General features: G+C 41.8%; 1 protein-coding gene across 1 annotated transcript in view; it reads right to left on the bottom strand.

Moving 5' to 3' along the window:
* The window catches only part of mtcl2 (microtubule crosslinking factor 2), an 85,566-nt gene that overhangs the window by 18,476 nt on the left and 45,690 nt on the right, over window positions 1-21,400 (bottom strand). The window contains exons 5-11 of the mRNA XM_030734479.1: window positions 10,754-10,816; window positions 7,480-7,647; window positions 6,960-7,113; window positions 6,254-6,824; window positions 3,879-4,179; window positions 3,325-3,558; window positions 955-1,092 (exon numbers count right to left, since the gene is read on the bottom strand). Of these exons, the coding sequence (XP_030590339.1) occupies window positions 955-1,092; window positions 3,325-3,558; window positions 3,879-4,179; window positions 6,254-6,824; window positions 6,960-7,113; window positions 7,480-7,647; window positions 10,754-10,816 (1,629 nt within the window). The remainder of the gene's footprint in view (window positions 1-954; window positions 1,093-3,324; window positions 3,559-3,878; window positions 4,180-6,253; window positions 6,825-6,959; window positions 7,114-7,479; window positions 7,648-10,753; window positions 10,817-21,400) is intronic.

The following is a 21,400-nucleotide window of genomic DNA, read 5'->3' as shown; positions in this document are numbered from 1 at the left end:
TATGACTGGCTTCTTGTGTTGCTTTGTCCCTGTTCTGCTTCATCTTTAATATTTGACATTCACTCTTTTTCTATCGTTCTATTTTAGTGTTCCTCGCCCATTCACCCACTTAGCCTTGGATAAAGAGGCACACACACACACACACACACACACACACACAGAGACCTGCTTACCATGGAAACACACCACCAAAAAGTCAACCAAACAAAGGTCTTCCTGTCACTACCCCGGCTGACAGTGATGTCAGTGTTTATTTACTACACTGTGTTGCTAACATGACTTCACCACAAATGTAAGACACCAGTAACCTCATGTGCTTGTACACCCATGCACATGCAAAATGGAAGCATATATAAAACAGATTCAGTGGTGAATGCTCAGTGCTAAATATTATTAGTTGAGACTAAATTTTAAAGGCTCACTCTTCATCTTGTAAACGTTAAATTGGCCAAAAGAAAAATCAACAACTGAACCGCTTCCTTTGCGTTTCCCAGAGATTTACTTCACATCAGACTTTTCATCTTTGCGTTTTAAAAGGCAACCACAATGATAAACAGGATATCATTAGTATATTAACAGACTATAATAACAGATTACCACTCCTTACACACACACACTGCAATCTGATCATTTATTAATGTATAAATATCAGTTCAACCCCCCTTAACTGTTATTTTTCATAACTACTTCCTCATAGACACGGAGCAGACAGGACCTTTGTGTATGCTGCCTTCTGGATATTTTTAGACCACCGACACATTTTGTTTTTCTGTGTTTACAAAAGAGAGTGAGAAATCTGATATTAAAGCATTGGCTCCAGGCTCAAGCTGCACTGAGAAACTGTGTTAGCTGTCAGCCGTGAGATGGGCCCACTCTGAAACTTCAGGCCTCCGCAAGTCCGGTGCATCTTTGTGCCTGTCATAATGTCATGGATTGTGCTTTTGAGCTACTCACCACTGCACCGTCTGTCTCCTTCTCTTCGTGTTGCAGCTGGCTGGTTTCCTGATTTTGCAACTCATTGCTGTCTGATTGGCTGCTCTCCTTAGCTTCATCATTCACCTCTGCCTCTGACTGGTCCCTATAATCAGGCTGCTGCATGCATGCATGGGCAAGTTAATGAAGAAAACAAACAAACAAACAAACAAAAAGAAAAGAATCATAGAAGAGAGAGGGAGAGATGGGCAAGGAGGAGTTGTGGAGCAAAAGCAAACAGAGGAAATGACAGAAAACAGGACAAACAAACACAACAATAAGAAAAAACAATACAACCGAAATGACTCCCATCAATGTGACAACATTACATGAGAAACAAACAAACAAAAAAAAAACCTAAAATAATGACTTATGGGCCTCATAAGACAAAGAAGAGGATGTAGAGGAAGAAGAGCTTGGTCAGAGAAGAAAATGAAAGAGTGTAGAAGAGAAAGAAAAGGAGGATGGAGGGCAGAATGAACGGCTGAGGGGCGCGAGAGAGGGAATGAAATTGGATGTAGAAGAGTATTAAGAATGGAGAGACGGTGGTAAAAACAGCAATGGGACGTGGAGGAGGAAACAAAGAAAGAGAGAGGGGAGAAAAAGACGAATAGGAGGAGAAGAGAAGGAGTAAGGCAGTTAGGATGAAAGGTCAGAGCGAAGGGGCAATGGGTACAAGGTGAGGAGGAAGAAGAAGGAGAAACAGGATGCAAGTTTTGATGCAAGAAGCAAGAAGTGGAGTTGGAGTAAGGGAAGGAAAGGGATATGAGGTGTGCGAGGAGGAGGAGGAGGAGGAGCAGCAGTGAGGAAGGAGATGACAAAGATGAGGATGTGTGAGCAGTGGCAAAAAGAAGGTTTGAAAGGTGGGTAACGGGGAAATCGAGTGCAGAAATCGATCGGATATGGTGCCCGTGCGGAGAGAAAGAAGGAAGAGGAGAGAGGGGGAGGAAAAGGGGAGATCGGAGGGGGGTTGGAACTCAGAATTGGCCTCTAATGGAGTCTCAACATTACAGTTTACCTGTTTCACTTAAAACTATGTAGAATTTCATCACAGCGGCTTCCAAACAACAAGGTGATCAGATCAGAGTAGATTTTGTAAGAAAACAAATTTCTCTTTATGAAGGCACAAAACATCCCAAAAGGTTCCATATTTTCCAAGGTTCCATAATAAGTCATGAAAGACTTAAATTTTAAACAAAAGGAAAAAATGGTAATGGAGTGACAGAATTCATTTCTTCCCAACTTTACCGTTTCATCAGGTTCTCATCAGATTTTTTTGTGATTCGGAAATGTATTCCCAACAGCCGATGGCGAGGAAAAGAGGCCCGTCACATTATGGAAGAAAAAGTCTTTACTGAGTCCAGTGAACTTTTATGAAATCGTGGATCTTATACTGAACTTTTTTTATGGGCCATCTCGTAGTTGAAAATACATTTGGCGCTCAGAGCAAATCCTTAGTGTGTGACGAACAGCGGTGCGCCAGGAATTTCACAGTGGAGCACTTCAAATGAAGCATGATTGGAAATCATTTTTAGAGCCGGGTCACTTTCACTTATCTGCTGCTTTGACAAATCAGTTTGGACAACTCATAGTCTCGCATTATGAAACATCCATAATCATTTCAACAACGCAGAGATTTTGATTTCTCTTTATGGACTCTAGATTTTGTGTTTGTGACAGAAACAGTTCACTGTGCAGTAGATAGAAACCAGAGCAACTAAAATACACAGACAAGACCATTTTAACAGCTGTGCTATTCTTCTGGTTTGAAGACATGATTGTTTTGCAGTCAACTTCTGGTTTCTATATATATGTATATATATATTTGGTATATATAAATTAAACAGTACTTTATATGATCTTAATATGTCCATGCATCAAACAGGCTCCATTTGAGGCCTAAAGCAGCATCTAAATATAGGTTAGGATGCAGCTCAACAGCATGCAGAGGACATGGGTAACATCGTGTGGAGAAGTTTACACTGGCAGCTCAAATCTGACTTCATCTGATGCAGTCAAAGCATCAGGTTTTTTTTTTTTTTGGCACTTTATCTGTAGGGCTTAATTAAAGTTCGTCTAAAATATTTTATATAAAGGTTGGATCGTTCTGCATCAGATTTGAGTGTGCTGTGTAAGTTTATTCTCCACTGTGAGGAGAAACTAAAGCAGCATGTTGAAATGGAGCTGGGAGTGTGGGTCAGCCAAACTAACAGTAGGCACTGAAAGAAACTGAAAACAACAGAAATAAACTAGAAAACAAAATGACATAAAAGCTTAAAAAAAAACAAAACATAATAAATGAAAGAAAAGTGTGACAAGGAGTGAAAAGAAGGAGTGTTTCTTGTCTTTTACCTTGTCCTCTGCCCCGTTCTGTGCATCCTGGCTATCTCCAGGGCAGTGGGTGCAGGTGTAGGGGGAGTCCACAAGGGACTCCCCTTCAACCTGAGGGTCCCTGTCACTTGCTGGGGTTTTCCCCAGGCTGTCTACTTTCTCCACAAAGGACTGCAGCTGGATGTGTAGGGCCTGAAGCCGGCTGGTCAGAGCACCAACCAAAGGACGGTCGGCCAGATCAGACAGCCCTGAGATCTGAGGGTGCAGAAATAACAGAACGTATCCCACAGTCATTACTGGCCATGTGAGGGACAGGGCAGAGTTGATAAATGATAAGCTGCAGGGCTCAAACTGCAGGTGGCTGAACCATCGGTGCCAGAAAAAAAATGCCAGAGAGAAAGCAGAAAACATTTGTCTCCTAGGCTACGGTGTTTCATCTTTCATTTGACTCATCTAGCATATCATCTTTGCCTAGTTAAAATACTCATGGACTTACTGAGAAGCTGTGTCTTTGTAGAAAAAAAAAAAAAGGTTTAATCTTAGGAAGAACAAGAGACAAAACAGAGGACACATACCTGGCTGTGAGGCTGAGGTTTCTCCAGATCACATGGCTCTGCTGCCTCACTGCTGCAGACCTTGTGAAAGATGGATGGGGATGAAGAGAGGCAGTTAGACTCGGGGGAGGTCAGGAGTTGTATAGCTGTAGAAACCAAGCGAGCCTGGTCCCTCATGGCTAGCAAGGCATCATGGTCCTTCTGCCCCAGGCACACGGACAGTGATGTTGTGGCGTCAGCATTGTCCTCAGTCTTCTTTTTCTGTTCCTTAATCTCAAGGGCATCGTTCTCACCCCCTACTGGCTCTCTGCGCTGGGGTGGACTGATGGGAAAAAAAAAAGGATATTGGTTTTAATAGTTGATATTAATAGCTGATATGTGGTTTGTATATTTTGCAGTTTTGGACTGCCATGAAAATAGATATGCGTATTCACACCCCTCTACAGGATAAATGCTTCGCTCTTAATCTAATTACCAGGAAGTTATGTTTTTGGTAGCGTTTGTGTGCGTGCGTGTCATTCTGTCCAAGGTCTTCAAGGTCAACCTCGTGATTTTTTGGTTGAAAATTGACTAATAACTTAGAAACTATGATTCTTACAAGTGTGGTGTGTATTATCAACATATTAAGTATATAGTATGCATAGTATAAAGATTTAAACTGCATAAACTCTTGCTGCTTTCATAGGAATTAATTGGGTAAGTGCTCATCAAATGCACTTGATTAACTGATCATCATCAAGTGTGACCACCTTTATAAAAGCAGAAGGAATGCCTTAATCTTCCTAGGAGTGGATGTGAAAACCTGAAAGCTACTTCTCAGACTCTACAGGATTCACTTAACATGTTAAATGTTAAAGTTCAAGACAGTAAAATTAGAAAAAGAATGAATAAATATGGCTCATTTGGAAGGTTTGCCAGAAGACAGCCTCTTCTCTCTCTCTCAAAATCATGGCAGAACAGCTTAGGTTTGCAAAGTTGCATCTGAGCAAAACACAAGACTTGTGGAACAAAGTCCTTTGGACAGATGAGAGCAAAGTAGAGATGTTTGGCCATAATGCACAGCATCACGTTTGATGAAACTATCCATCCACTTTCTTCCACTTATGATTTTCAGGGTCACTGGGGGGCTGGAGCCTATCCCAGCTGCCCTAGGGTGCGAGGCGGCGCACACCCTGGACAGGTCGTCAGTCTGTTGCAGGGCTAACTAGTCACACCTATGGGCAATTTAGAATTACCAATTAACCTAACCCAAATAACTACATGTCTTTGGGAGGGAGGAAACCAGAGTACCCGGAGAAAACCCACACAGACACGGGGAGAACAAACTCCACACAGAAAGGCCAGATGGTGGATTCAAACCCAGGACATTCTTGCTGCAAGGCAGCACTGCTAACCACTGAGCCACTATGCTGCAGTTTGATGAAACCAAGCACAGTATATCAACACAAACACCCCAGACCAACTGTCAAGCACAGTGTGGGATGATGTGGGCTTGTTTTGCAGCCACAAGGCCTGAGCACCTTGCAGTCATTGAGTTGACCATGAACTCCTCTGTATACTGAGGTATTCTAGAGTCAAACGTGAGGGTTTCTGTCTGACAGCTAAAGCTTGGCCCAAACTGGTTCATGCAGCAGGACAAATCTACAACAGAATGATTGAAAAAGAAAAGAATCAAGGTGCTGCAATGACTCAGTCAAACCTGACTGAAATGCTGTAACCAGGACTTTAGCAGATCTGTGCACAAAGGAATGTCTGCAAACCTCAATGAACTGAAGCAATGTTGTAGAGAAGAGTGGGCCAAAATTCCTCCACAATGACGTGAGAGACTGATACAGTCATCCAGAAAATGATTATTCAAGCTACTAAATCATGGGCTGTACTTAGTTTTTCACAGGACTCTGTGCAATCCTGTGCAGATAAGTCGGGTTGGTGAACATGGTACACACCTGTTACACCTGTTAAATATCTGCATGCTTGTGTTTTCACACCCTAAATGCTCAGATCAGCTAGCAGTAACTAGTAACTGTCAAAAAATCCGTTATGTTTTTCTTTTGTCAAAACAGCATCATTGAGCAAAAAAAGAAATTAATAAAACCCTCTGATACTTTCCTCTGATTGAATGTCAACTTTATTTCTTTTAACTTTGGGGTTGGCTGCTCCTGTGCTTGTTTCCTTACTATTTTGTTTATTATGGTCCTTTTTTAAATCCCCAGGAATCCTGTATTTCATCACAGTGCTATGAACTGTGTGTAGCTCTACTCAGGCAGAGTCTGCAGAAATGCAGACCTACAGAATGTCTACCAGAGAGCTTTTTTTTGCATGTTATGGTTTTGCAGTGGGGCACCCCTAAGCCCTAATTTTGTAAAGTGAACAGCAAAAGAGAAAATATGATATACCTGCTGGGGAGGCACTCAGCTGAGTCTCCAGCCTCTGCATCCGTCTCCAGAGCCAGTCTTAATGAGGTGGAGGAGGATGAAGAGGAGGGAGAGTGATAGGAAGCCAGATCGCAGCGCTGCAGGTTGGACAGAAGCACACGATTCTCGTACTGCAGCTTCTTCACTTTCCCGCTTAGTTCTCCGATCTGAAGCCTCGCCAATCGAAGCTCCTCCTCTTGAGCCGGGGTGTCCGTGCTGATAAGCACCGACCCCTCCTGTAATGTGTGCACCGGACTGTCGTTGAGCATCCCGTCTGTCAGCGACATTAGTGAATTGGAGGACAGCGTGGATGCAGGAGGTGGGAGTTCAGATTTATAGCGGTTTATCTCATTCATCAGGAGTTTATTTTGTTCCTCCAACTCAATGAGAGACCTCCTCAGGAGCTCTGCCTCTTCCTCCACAAATTGCAGGTGTCTCTGGAGCTCCATGACGTTTTCAGACGAAGCCCCTCCTCCAAGCACCATGGCCCCTCCTGTGAGGCCGAGCCCTGCCCCCAGACCGCCCCCAACACCTGTGAGTTCTTGAGGACCGTCTAGAAAGAATAAAAAAAAACAACAAAAGTTAGGTGCTATGAAAAATTGAAGTGAAATAAAGTAATTAAAAAAAGATCATTTCAAGATCGTGTGAGAAATGAACCACTGAATAATTAAACGGTGAGATGAACCACCTTGCGGGCCCTTCATGTCGTCCATCTCAGCTCGTAGCCCCCTGTTCTCCACCTCCAGTTCAACAATGCGTCGACTCAGCAGGTTGGCCTCCTCCTCAACCAGCTTTAGGTGGACTCTGATCTCTGCCTCGCGGGTGTGGGGGGAGTCGGCGACCTTATGGGGAGTCAAATGAAGCAGATGTGATGAGGAAAGCAGTTCACCTCCAATACAATAATATTATAAATAATTGTTTTGGGATTTTCCTACAATATGTAAATATATACACACACACTGATGATTCTTGCGTAACTTCAGCTGGGATCGACCTGTCCCCCCACAGCCCTTTACAAGGATAAGCCGGTGTAGCTGATGGATTTCTTTAGGCCGTATCAGTTTTAATATTCATAGAAATATTTGTTATGTTTCCCTGCCTTTTTAAAGTTAGGGAGATTTGACATTTTCACGCTGCCATTCAATAGTTTGCTGCTATCAAATGGCTCTTTAGTGCAAGTATTCTCCGCCATCCCATCGTCTCCTCACCTCCTCCACTGTAAGCGAGGCGTTGATGTCGCCATAGAGTGACCTGTACTTGGCCAGCTCCTCTTTCATGGCCTCACTGTCCTTCACCAGTTTGGTCAGCTTCTTGCACATCAGGGCTGATTCCTCTTTGGCAAAGTGGAGCTGACATTTCAGGTCTGAACTGTCCTCCTGCAGCGACGGGGCGAGATGAAAAGAGAGCACAGAGGTGACAATGGTGCAAAAAGTGCTGCATCACAAAGACACTAAAATGCACACAAGCATGTTATGCAAATGCAAAAGGGCTACATCATTACTTAAGTAATGAATCATTTGTTTGTTTGTTTTTTTTATTTCATTTTGATTCAAAATGACACTGATGACATGCAATACTGCACCAGATATTCTTCCACAAGTGATGCAGACTTCTGTATTTGCCACTTGAAACAAAATGTAAAGTTCAATCAATATGATTTGGTCAGATATTACAATTTAAAAATGTGCATGTGACTAAATGAAGAAAATATTTCAATAACATGAATTTAATAACCTTTGCAAAGGCCTTAGATATAATTTAAAGTCCCCCTCAGGCCTTTCTGTGTAATTGCCATGACAGACCATCATATGATTAGAAAGCAATAAAAAATATAATTAGCTGTGGTTAAGCTATCTTATATGTGTTACAACGACTACATGATAACAAAAAGATAATTAAACAATGTTCCATTAGTATATTTTGGGTGAAAATTTTAAAAGGAAGAGGTGAATGAAAACAAATAAATGAGAAATAAAGCGAGTAGATAAGGGTTGGTGAATCTGAATTTTTGCTCTCTGGTAAAGGCAACAGACAGTCTTATCTTTACAATACAGAGCTGAAAGGAGTGACACACACAAAGTCAAAGCTGCAGACACGTGGAGAAATGCAGGAGAACAGTGCAGACACACAAACACACAACAAGCTGACCAGTCACATCACTTCATGAACAGAGCTGCTCAGCTTGGAATCTGCAACCCTTAGATCCATCCAGACTGATAACCTGACGAGATTAATGTGAATCGTCTGAGGACTGAATTTTATTCTGATGGTCATAAATGTAGTATTTTGATCCTGGTATTAAAACTACCGCAATCAATTACAGTTCTGCAACTCAGCTGGGATGAGTCGGATTTTAATTCCATTAAAAATAATAAAATAAAAATAAACATAAACAAAATAACAAAGCCCTACTTGATTAACTTGCTAATTTCAGCTACCAAGTAGTGAGCTCAGAGTCATGCTGTGCAACAATATAACTACACACTCATTAGTGGATTATTTTGGACGTATCATCAGGAAAAAAGTATTTACAACATTGCTGGGATACAAAGAGCAACAAAGACCGACTGTGGGATAAAGTTAAATGTTATAACATCGTGTACTCCACTGTATCCTAATGTAACAGTACCACAAGTGTGTGTATTTAAGTATCTAAGTTGGCTAGTATCTCAGTCAGCTGAGACATACTGAGCTTATTATTATTATTATTAAAATCTCTGCTGCATTCTTGGCCAGGTCTCTCTTGAAAAAGAGATTTTCAATCTCAATAAAGCTTCAATCTGGATACATACAGGATTATATATATTACAGAAGGATGCTTATTGTTGTGTTTGTTCTCTACCAAACATTAACCAGCATGGTTAATGGTTAATGGCCCCATTTTACATTCTTTAAAGTCTCTCAAAATAACTACATAACCAAAAGTATTGTATAATAACCTCAGATTAATTAAATTAAAACGGCATCTCTTTTTGCTCGTACCCCTAAGTCAGTAGCAAGTCTCGCCGACCTGAGGTGACCCTGCGTAGCCGTTCCTCAGAAGCAGCTCCGTGGCTGTATTTGTTTTACGGCCTGTGGAGTGATTCCAACCACATTAAGCGCCGGCGAATTTATAGCCATTTATGGTATGTGGCCTGGAATGGAACCCTGGGCTCGGCTTGCGTTAGCAGCCAGAAAGAGATGGTGGTGTAGATAATTACCTTCACTGCAAACACCTTCTGTGGTGATTTGCTAGTCTGCTAAGTTTTTAATTTGGTATCAGTGTACTTTGTCGTTGTGTAAAACCTGAGCTCCCACGCCTCTGACTCCTTTTAGTGCTTTTTCCACAGCGGGGTAAATCCTTCTTTTGGTGGTGTTAGAACTGTTCTTAATGATTTGGAAGATTAATGAGGGGAGATTGACTTGGAAAAAAGTGGAGGAGAAGGTACAGAATCAAAAGGAAGGAGAGACTGAAAGCGTAATCTTGAGACCTGAGCTGTATGCCCCAAGCAAACAAAAACTTGATATGTAAGGACTGCAGGAAAGTACAAACACCTGCAGGACAAGATGGAGAAGAGAAAAGATGAGAAGGAACAGGGGAACTGCTGAGCTATCTGCTTCAAACTGCAAGCAGCCCGTTTAGAGAGTAAACAGTGTGATCTCAGAGGAAATCGCTCAAAATAAGCAGCGACGCACAGACAGCAAAGTCATGAGTTGTGAGGCCAAAACACATAAAAGATGAGAAGTTTCCTAACTTGACATAATCAGTGCCTATTCTTAAATCAGCTCATGTTTAAAGCATGAGTAAATGCAGGGAAGCGTCAGGGGTGCTCTCGTGTTTCCTGAAATATCTGCGTTTGTATTTGTTTTGCCTGCAATCGAGTTTGCCATAAAAATTGGCCGCCATAAAATGATTGTGAGATACTGTAATGAGAACATAACAATGCATAATAGCTTGTTCTATATTACATATGTTACACATTATAATACTGTACTCTAATGCAGAGTATTTTATGTGTGGGAATGTTTATGGAGGACAAAACAGATTTTCATAATTATATCAGTGCTGTTCTGCTTTTCCCGCTCGATCGGGGGTAATAACAGTCACAGCTCACCTACAGTACACGCCATTGCATTTCTAGAAAGGTGGCAGCTGCCTGCAGCTATGCTGGCACTAAAGGTTACACTAAAATATGACACCATTTAATGTCTATATTTCATATTACGTATTCACAAAGAGCAGTACGGTTCTGTAAAACTTTCCTGTGGTTTTTAATGACTGTTACAATGTAACAATGTTATAATGTAATGTTTTCCTGAGGCCCTGAACCCTACAGACAGCTTCTGCTTCAACTCAACACGCCTACGTTTGTTATTCATGTTGCACTCCTTCTGGTCAGTGTCACTCCCTCTGCAGCTTTGTATCTCTTATTGATTTGCTAAATCATCTGGAGGAACACAGACTTGTGTGTATGTGTGCGTGCATGTGTGTTTGTTTCTTACCTGTGGGCCGAGCTTCTTGTCAGGTTTGTTGTTGGGTCGCGCTCCTCTTTTCTTCTGGGAGTTCTGGAAAAAACAGACAGACTCATTAGTACGACTTGACACCACATCGGCTGTGAACTGCTTCAATAAAATGAAGAATGGGTTCAGAGGACAGAGCAAGGGAAAAAATTTAGGAAATGTGACTGTCAGATTTTCATCAGAAATTAAATAATTGTTTAAAACATTCGAGCCCAGCTGTCCACTAACCATCCTTTGATCACCTTCTTCAGAACAGGAAATGTTTCAATTTTCAGGACTTTGAAGGCATCACAAAATAACAGATTTAAGTCAGTATAACTGCATGAAGCCACAGTCAGGAACGGATACTCTAACATAAAGACTGGAAAAAAAACACTTCCTCAGCTCTGACCAAAGGTAACCGAGTTTGACTGCCAGCATTACATTCACGAATCACCACATTAACTCCTGTTTGTTTAAGCTGGAGGACTCTAATGATACACATGATACAAGGCAACTTCCAGCGGTCTAAGAGCCAAAAACTGCTGTTCCTGGAGTGGCTACCCGAGACTATTAATCCCCGTAGAATATTAAAAATTACATTTAAAGCATAGTGCAAAAAAAACAGCTTTGGTCTCTATGGACAGTTTTCCCTCCACAACAACAGTATGGCTGCAAAAACATTAAAGTACAGAAATGATGACACACTGGACACATTGGCAACAATGTGTGTACTGCAAGGCAAATATTCCTATTTGGGCCCGAATTTGCATCTCCACACCCACCCCCCCTCCATTCCACCCAAAATAATAATAATAATAATAATAATAATAATAATAATAATAATAATAATAATTTAATTATTCATCTGTGCTTGATGTGTGCCTGTAATTAATTTCATAGCACAATATCCAGACCATCTTTGTTTGAACAGCTGTACAATATTATATGTAAAGCAGCGAGTCTGAGCCTTAATCTGCCACTGAAACCACGAGACATATGAACCTAATTCCACAGCCTTACAAGCCACACACACACACACACACAAATATGAAATTACAAACACACTTTTTCATATGGCACACTTCCTCTCCCACTCGGGCTAAGCTCTGGATGTCATTGCACTGGTGATGTATATCATTCCAGTGGTGATTTGAATCAATGCTGATAAGAGCGTGGAATTACAGCTGTGAGGTGGAGGTAGAAGTGCTAGAATAAAGAGGCGCGCACACACACACACACACACACACACACACACACACACACACACACACACACACACACACACACACACCATCCTCTGTTCATCCAAGTATCTTCCCAGTGCATCAGACTATCATAAATCATCTTTCTTCCCTCTCTTTACAGCCAACACCAATCATCACACACACACGCACACACACACACACACACAGGACAGACGCTGCAGTGCGAGCAGCGAACCTCATCTGGCTCAGTCCGTTTCCATGGAAACAAGCTACTCTCCGCAATGAGAAACACCGACAACAAAAGGAAGAAAAGGAGGGATGAACGGAAGAAAACGGTGATAAAGGATGATGTAGATATATTAATAAATGCTACAACTTGGGTATGTTTTTTTACATCTACAATATAATTTTTAATTTCCCCAAAATGACCATGTTTTAAGTGAATTATTAAAATGCTGCACTGGCACTATCAAGCACAGAGGAAACTTCAAAATATTTCATCTTACAAGCAGCTGTGTTGTAGTGCAGCATCAGTCTGAAAGACATTTACTTATTTGTCTGGCATCTCCATCCCTCTCTTCATCCTCTCTGCTCTTCCATTCTTCCTCCCCTCCACTCATCATTCTTTGGGTTATTTCCTGACATTTAGTTTTTCCATCTTTCCCTGTTCACCTTTACTCTCCCAGCCTGTTTTATAACCAGTTTATCGGGTGCAAACAGTCTGTTAAAAGCTCTAAAGTCACTGATCAATAGGCCTGCCTGATAATGGAACCATTGATTCTGGCTATAGGAACAGTTGGATCAGGTTTTCAGCTGGGCAGCATTCACTGCAATCCCTGAATTGGCAGCAAGAGCGAACGTTGCTTGGTCTGGCAAATTGTCATTAGAACTGAAAATGCAGTAAATGAATGCCTCCTAAGACCCTTTCTGGGGAAAGGTGGGCAGCAATCTCCAGGGTCGGAAAGTGAAGCCATTCGGAAAGTGCTAAAAAGTGCAGTTCTGTAAATGGCCACTTAAAGCCGGCTTCTGGCTGTTTTCTGATGTGGATTTCTTTTATTTCGGACAGATTAAAAGGCTTGCTGTGCCTACGTGAGAGGCAAAGTGACATATTGATATTAGAAACATCAAATGCTATTAACACATCATCGATTACAGAAGCATGGAAAGCATAGATGTGTTCCAATACATCTGCTCCATTCCAGTGGGTAGTGACTTCATGGAACAACCTAATAAATATACAGTGTCACAGTGTAACTGTGGGCCAGCCAGTGTGTGCAAAAATGCTAGAGTGAAGCTAAAGCTGCTACATGGAATAAAGATATATTTTTTTTTATTATTTATTTGAGTGCATTTCCTGTCTGCATATCTGTCATTTCCCTGTTTCAAACTGACTCGTTTAAACCTGCTTTACTCGACTCTGACACCGGACACTGTGGATTGTGCGATCCTCTGACTCTGACATTGCATAATGGAAAACAGAAAATAGCAGAATAAACTGACAATTAGCTGCCCGAACAGACCGGAGAACAAAATGCTGACACAGTGTGTCGAATGCTTGCAGGTTCCTCTCATTGCAATTTGTATCAGCCAGCATAGAGCTGACCAAACTGTCGGTTTAACAGCTAAAAGGGGAACCGGCTGCCTGAAGCTGGGAAAATGGATGATGATTTTAGCAACCCCTTTAAATATAGTGAATATATCTTTCCACTGATCACTGCTGCAATGCCATTAACATTAACCAAGACAGTAAGAAATACCTCAAATATAATCATCATTACGCTTCAATATAAAGAGACAACCTAACATATTTCTATTCCTATTCCCGGGAAGCTGGTTAATTTGATGTGCATGCCTAATCTTCACTATGACATAAGCATGCTTTGAAATGTTCATTATTATTTTATGTAAACGCACACACACTGTGACCAGAGCCTGGTTCTCATGTTTCCCAGCCTGTAAGTCTACGGTTACGCCGCAGATATGGTAACAAGTCAACTTCCATGTAGTCTGATAACATATTTAACAGCGTCTGACTGCTGCCTCTGCTTTTCCAGCAGCAGCAGCAAAGGTTGTGTCAGGATTTATTTTACAATGACCCCACTGTTGATTCTCTGCAGCAGAAATGCTGATGAAAGGGGAGATGGAGAGAGTCACAAAAAAGGAGAGGGAAATGATGACAAGAGCAGAGAGCGGCAGAAAAAGGAGCAAATAGATGGATTTTCAAAGTCAGACAATATTGCCTGACTGAACTCGTGGATGAAGGGAAACAGATCAGCACAGAGAGGGAAAGAGGAAGAGATGGCCAATGACAAGGAGACAGAAAGCAACAACAGTGGCAGAGGAAGAAAAAAAAAAAAAAAGAGATACGTTGTCATTCCTCTGTCATGGATGAAGAGTCACAGCAGTGTAAACTCTTCTCCTTCTAATCCAATCTGATCTACAGCTCATCCAGCCATGACATACGCTGCTGCAGCAGGGCGGGATCAAACACACTAAGACAAACACCCTGAGGAAAGTTAGGAAAATCTGGAAGAGGGCTGTGTAAAAAGTGTTAAAAATGCTAGCTGAAGAAGGACAGCCAAACCTAAGAAGCATGATGAAACTCAACAAACCAATGCTGCAATTCATGACGTGGCAACGGTGACATCTGCAAGCGGACAAATCTGCAAAATGGGAGCGAGTGAGAATTAAATACCCCAAAATGATGACTGGCAGCAGCAAAAATATATGTCTATAAAGTTTGCTGAAACAGCAAAGAAAAAAAAACAAAAAACACACTGCTGCAATATGAAGCCCCAAAATAACAAAAATAGCAACACTAATAAACATATTCAAAACTGCTTTATTGAGATGTTACTGTTGCTAAGTGGTTGACAGACTGAAGAGAGAGAGAGAGAAAAAAAAACAAACTTTTTTCTTTTTTTCTTTTCTTTTTGGGAACAGGGTGCTGACAGGGTTTCTGTGAAAATGGTTTTAACAGCCTAGTCAGGTTATGGCCCGTCACACAGGTTAACTGAGAATAGATGACACCGCTGCCTGAGAATGGGAGCGAGAGAGAGAGGATGCTGCAAAGAAATCAGATTTGCTTTCGGTGTACAGACTCACCTGAACCAACCAGGCATGAAACCCTGAGCGTGACGCAGCAGAGAGGAAAGGACCTCTGCCACGAAATGGACTGTAAGGACAGGAGCTGAACTTTATCTTTACATCCTTCAGTCGTTGACGCACTACTGCCAATAATTTCCTCTGAAGGTACAAATCTGATGCGTGTGTTTGTGGGTGCAGATGGGGAGTGTGCGGGTTTCTGGAAGGATAATTGATTTATTTGAAGTGGATGAAGCAACAGACTCTCTCTCTCTCTCTGTTGCAGGCAAAGGAGCAGTCTCAGCATGAAAGAACAGGACACTCGCATCTCATCATCACCACCCAGGAACAAAGACTGGCCACAGCACAGCACACAATGGGTTGCATAACCTGGGTTATGCGTGTTTCTGTGTGTGTGTGTGTGTGTGTAAGATAAGAATGGATGGTGGTAGAGAGAAATGGAAGAGTGACAAGTGGGAGAGGAGGAGATAATTAGAAAGCACTATCCCTCCTAGTGCTAACAAAACACAAATCAGCAGAGGTAGCTGCTAGAAATCATTAAATTGGCTCATTAATGAGGGTTGAAAGGTAATTAATCTTGTTTTTTATCATTCTGCTTTGGGAACAAAAACCCCCTCGCATTCTTAAACAAGCTAAATTAACACATCCTGCTCAAATCTTGCCGTTTATTGACTAAAACAATCTAATACCGTCAACACAAAAACACAAATGCTTGCTTGTGATGTTGCGAACACGTCCTAACATCGTATTTATACTTGAAAAATGCTTTTACCCACTTCCTAGGATGCAACGGCAGCACTAAGCAGCTTTTCCCAGCTGTCTGCAGACAGAGCAAAGCTGCTCCGAGCACAACGGAGAAGAACAGATAACACGAAAGCAGCACCAGTGTTTTCCCAATCCCCAGTCTGCTCAGCTCATTACTACACACTCGCGCTGTTTCTCCACACTTTGCAGTGCCTCTCGCACTCTTAACTCACATTTCATGAAAACATTACAACACCCTGCTAGTCCGAAATTAGGAAATAATAAGATCATTTGCTGTGAGCGCTTGAAGCATGAACCCACTTTGTCTGCTGCGGTTAGGTCCATGAACTCCGACAGAGGACCAGAAATAAAGCAAACCTAAAGATTTTCTCTATTTATTTTTTTACTTTGACAATAAAAGAGTAGAGGCATAATATATTTACTGTCACATATCTTGGTACCAAAGATTCTGTTGACTAGTAGTATTGATGCCCAACTCCTACAGAGAGGTGTTTATTTAATACTCCTTTACATGTTTACACTTCTTTTTAGATACGGGAACACAGTGAGGTCCTGTACCACCTCCTATATTAAGTAAAAGAAGCCTGGCTGGCCTTGAGGTCTCAGCAGATGTAAAGAGAAGAATCCTAAAGAGAAACCTTGAGATCAGTTGCGGGATCAGATTTGTGGGGTTTAGTAAAGGCTTGACTGAGCTCGACCTTTTCAGACCTCTCCAAAGTGGCGAGATCTCACCAAACAGAGGGATCTACTATAAAAAAAAAAATCCTGCACACAGATTTCACAACTCAAGTAAGAAATTAAGGGGAAAAAGGACTTCTGCCTGAAACAGAAGAAAAATAAATAAAGGTACAGGCATCTGAAAATGCTGCACCCAACTTCAAAGTACGGATGATTTGTAATTGAAGTGATAAAACCTTTCATAGTAGCTATTCTAGCCTTAAGGAGCAATTTCAGGATCTGAATTTGATGCTGAAAACAGGAAGAAAACCAAACTTGTTCGTTCATTTCATCACATTCGGTCATTTCCAAAATGCCGTAGAGCTACAAGTAGCCATGAGGACAACAAACTGTGCCAGTATTGTTTGCTATAATGCAATATTCATTTGTTAGAACCAAAAGCTCCTGATCATACAAAACCAAGTGAGACTGCAGCTATAAAATACCCAACTGAACAATATTGACAAAAATAATTGAACTAAACCACTCATCTTTCATGCAAAAAGCGCATTGTGGCTCCCACCACCTTACCCTGTCAGGGAATTTCACACTCTCACAAAGAAAAACATGGACAGTGAAGGGAAGGAAAGGAAAAATATCAGTGGAAAGCCGGCGCGTTCAAGGATGAATGAGTTTTCCAAACCTATCAAACTGGCACATTAACAGCAGAAACTCAAGGATCCGCTTAACGCAAACAAGCGGTCCAATAACGACATTAATTTTCAAGATGTAATTTTTGTTGCATGACGTAATCAGGAAATGATTCCTGGGGAAAAACTCGCAAACCATTTCAGTTCAGAAATCTAGCAATTAGCTGACGTCATTGTGGACTTTCTGGTCAAATGTAAAACAAAGGTCCCTTTCTCTACCATGCACACACAGACACACGCACACACAGACACAGCACGCTATCTCTGGTTGTAGTCAGTTATGTTCTGCTTTCAAAGTATTTCAGGGAAGGCTCGAGGATGAAGGGAAAGAGATGAAATGAGGAAAACTAAATAAAAAAGCTAAATAGAGGAGCAGCTGATGAATGAGTGCTGTATGTGAATGAGCAGCCTGATACCATCACAGTGAAGAAGGAAAGCCGAGGCGACTGCATCACCTTCATAGAGATACAGAGAAATGTGGAGGAGGAACAGACGTGCTGACTGAAAACTATTAATCTAACCGTTTCTGTCTGATGCTTCAGGAAGTCTGGGAGAAGGGGTCATGACCCCGGCAGACTGACTGAGACAGAATGATACAGATAACATTTTTTTTTGTTTTTGTATTTTTTTTCCCCCATCTGGTGTCTACGAAACATGCACTAGAATAATTAAAGCAAGATAACACGCTGAAGCTCTTTCTGACTGCTGTGTTGTTTGTACCTAATAAAGTGTCCGGTGTGGTGTATAGAAAACAACAGGAAGCCACGGTTGCTTGTAAATCAACAGTTTTTTATGGCCTAAAATGTGACCACCTGTGTTTACAGGTGTATTTACCTGTATTTTATCTTCTCCTGAGAAGCAAGGGTTCTGTGAAGGCTCTGACACGTAACCGTTTCCACTGGTGGTGCCAGTTCTCCGTCAAGATCCTGTTCCATGTGCCAGTGGCAAAAAAATATATATCTGAAATTGGCCATCAGTGGCTTATGAGAGTGGCTACTGAAAACTCTTGACAGATTCAACCAAAAGATTCTGCTATCCATGATTTCTCTTCCCACAAAAATGACCCCAAAATCCTGCTGGACTGGTTCTCAAAAGGCACCAAAGCTGGCTTGGCACCAGCACCGGCACCGGCTTGTGTTGGTAGAAAACAGGTAACACTGTCTCCTCACAAAAAGAATGAGCACATCTGTCAGTATGTCGCAATACAGCTTAACCACAACTGAATGCACACATCCTTCCATCCCCTCTGCCGATTAATTGTTTAGTCAAACACTAGTGTTAATTAATCCACAGCAGGTTTGACGAAAATTAAAATGATCCAACCCTGTTGTGCATAAGTCAATGTTTTCTGGTAAATAACCTGAAGCCGAGCCGACACACACTCCTCCAACTGCTGGAGGATGATGTGAGGACTCCCCAGCTGCAAGAGCTGAGAGTCTTGTTGCTTTTAAATATTATTACTTCAAAGCGCAGTCGGGTCTTGTCTTAAAATGTTCCCACCATATCTGTTGTCGTACTTCACTGTGCAAATTAAGGCTGACATGATGTAACACAAGAGTGATTCAGCTCACATCCGCCTGTGTGTGTATCAGCGTAGCTTAAGCCAATAGAGTGAATGGTCTATTAGCATTGCATTAGCATAGCATTAGCAGAGCAACAAAGAGCTGCAAAACAGATAGAGGATGGATATGATACTCTGCAACACCAGACTGTATAGAAAAGAGAGCCAGCCTCCTTCTCTTCAGTTTACTTTGGCTCTTCACAGACAAACACACACACATACACACACACTAGGCAAACAAAGGATCAAGAATCAAGGAAGATAAGGAGAGGAGAGGAGAGGAGAGGAGAGGAGAGGATGGGGAAGGAGGGGCAGAGCAGGGAGGATTTGCAGGTCTTTGTTACTAGAACCACCGCTGACTTCCAGCCACTTTCATTACAGAAAAGCTTATGTGTATATCTGTCAGTGTGTGTGTGCATGTGTGCCTCCAGACACTGCTTATTAAGGCAGTGTGTTAGTAGGTGACCTTGCGCAAATGAACACCCTTCAAGTATTGATCTGAATTATTCATATGTGTACGGTGTGCGTATTCTGCCTATGTGTGTTTAGCTGCAACATGGATGTGTACAGTATTAACTCCAGTCCACTACATGTGTGAGTGAACGGATTTGTGCGTTTTTATGAGTGTGCCTGGTAGTGCTGGAAGCTGAACAAAGCAACGTCTGCACAGCCTAAGAGGACTGGTGTGTGTGTGTGTGTGTGTGTGTGTGTGGTAGAAATCAAACCTTAATGCCAAATACCTCTCTCACCTCCTTCCTTCCTTCTCTCAATGTGTCCACAGGGTCCTAATGCCTTCAAAGTTTCCTTATTACATTTATTATCAATCAATACAACCAATATTATTCAGTTAAACTGTGTGCCAATCACAAGCCCCAAATATGGGCCTCAGGGATTTGTTTTCCATTTCCTGTTGTACTCTTTGTTTGCTACTTCCCTTTGGAATAGTGGGACATTTTCTGGATGAGATTTGATTAGCACATATCAAGAAACTGTTATATCTATGAAAACACAAAGGAGCCGTAGTTGTAAAGTCCAAATTCACCTGGTATATTACCGTCACCTGCAGTGTGTCCACTGCAATCTAGAATGACAGTTTCTTACCATAAGAAATATATCTAAGTCAGCTGATTGGTTGGCATTATATTTTAATTTTTGTATCCTTACTGTAAGCAGTTTTCTTCAGTGTATTGATACCAAACTGTATTTGAGTGTACTTACTTTGTGCTTTTGGCAGAAAGAGTCCACAGTAATGTCAGAATTAAGTAAGACATTGAGACAGATGCATCATCAACATCACACTTTTAATATTTGATTGTCTGACCTCCTCTTCTCTGAAAAGCAAATCCGGGAAGCTCAGGATGCAGCATCCATTTACATCCCCCCCGCCTCCCGACAAACGCCTCAGCAACCACAGACCATAATATGTTGCCTTGGCGATGGCTTTTGCAGCCTGTCGCTAAGGCACCCCGTTGGCACCACATTAGTGAAAAGACAGAGAGACGAAGAAGAGGAAGGAAGGGGGAGAAGTAAATGTGGGAGGGGTGAAGAGGACGGAGGGCAGGATGAATGATAAGAGGGTCAGAAGAAGGAGGGAAAGATGGGGGGGGGGGCAGTATAGGGGGAGGAGGAGAGGAAAGAAGGTGTTTCCAAACAAATCATAAACAAAGAAAGTACAGGAAGCCCCTACACTTAAAATGCTTTCGACAGCGTCACCTCTCCAAACCAAACCGTGACTGATGGCCAACTACAGCTGCCTCTCTTACCGCCATTCTCCTGTTTATTCGTTGTCATGTAGTAAGCTCTTTGTTAATGACAGCAGAGAAAGAAAACATATTAATGCCTCTCTTGTCAAGTCAACACATTTCACATAAATAATACAGCAAATTCCATCTACATATCATGTAAGAATATAAAAACTGTGGTATGATGACGATGATGGACCATCAGTAGTGGCCCAAAGAAAAGGATAAATTGGTAAACTGCTGCTATAAAGCATTTAGTACATCCTCATACAAGATTTACTGGTATAATAAGAACAATATGACACTGTTCAGTATTTCTCACTGTAATTCCAGAGCCATAACAATTGCATAAGGGAAATAAGACAAAATTATGAGCATCTTATTGCAGGCTGTAAAGTGTTTCCCTGCCATGCCTCTTTTTTCCTCGCAATAATTTTTTCATCAAATTCGTCCTTGCTTTCTCATATATTTGGACATCATTAAAAATGACTGTACAAATGAGGAGGAGAGGAGTGAAACTATCACGTACAAGATTCATTATGTAGCACCGGCAGCAGCGTGGAAAACCCCTTGGCTTATGTTTAGTAGCTGACTGCAAGTAACTGATTAAAGTTTGATAGGTCTGGTGTTTGATATATATACTGTTTGGAGACAGACTGCCTCCCCCCAGGCGACCTGTACAATCATTTTGTGATTGAAAGTGGTCACCAAGAGGTTGAGGGTGTTGCAGCCTTAAACCCAGGGCAACCAGTTCAGCTGACCAGCTGCAACTACTTGCAATCAGTCAATGCAACCACCAATGTTGTTTTCCTAGTCGCACAGAGGTTGCCGTTCTATTTTGTTCTGAAAGCCGCTGTAAGAGCAGGCTTAAGCTGTTTTTCATCCTCATGTGTTTGCCATCT

Source organism: Archocentrus centrarchus, chromosome 7 (assembly GCF_007364275.1).
Source record: "Archocentrus centrarchus isolate MPI-CPG fArcCen1 chromosome 7, fArcCen1, whole genome shotgun sequence".
NCBI classification, from domain to species: domain Eukaryota; kingdom Metazoa; phylum Chordata; class Actinopteri; order Cichliformes; family Cichlidae; genus Archocentrus; species Archocentrus centrarchus.
Note: the sequence above shows the minus strand (reverse complement) of the source record. Positions and strands in the feature narration are given on the sequence as shown.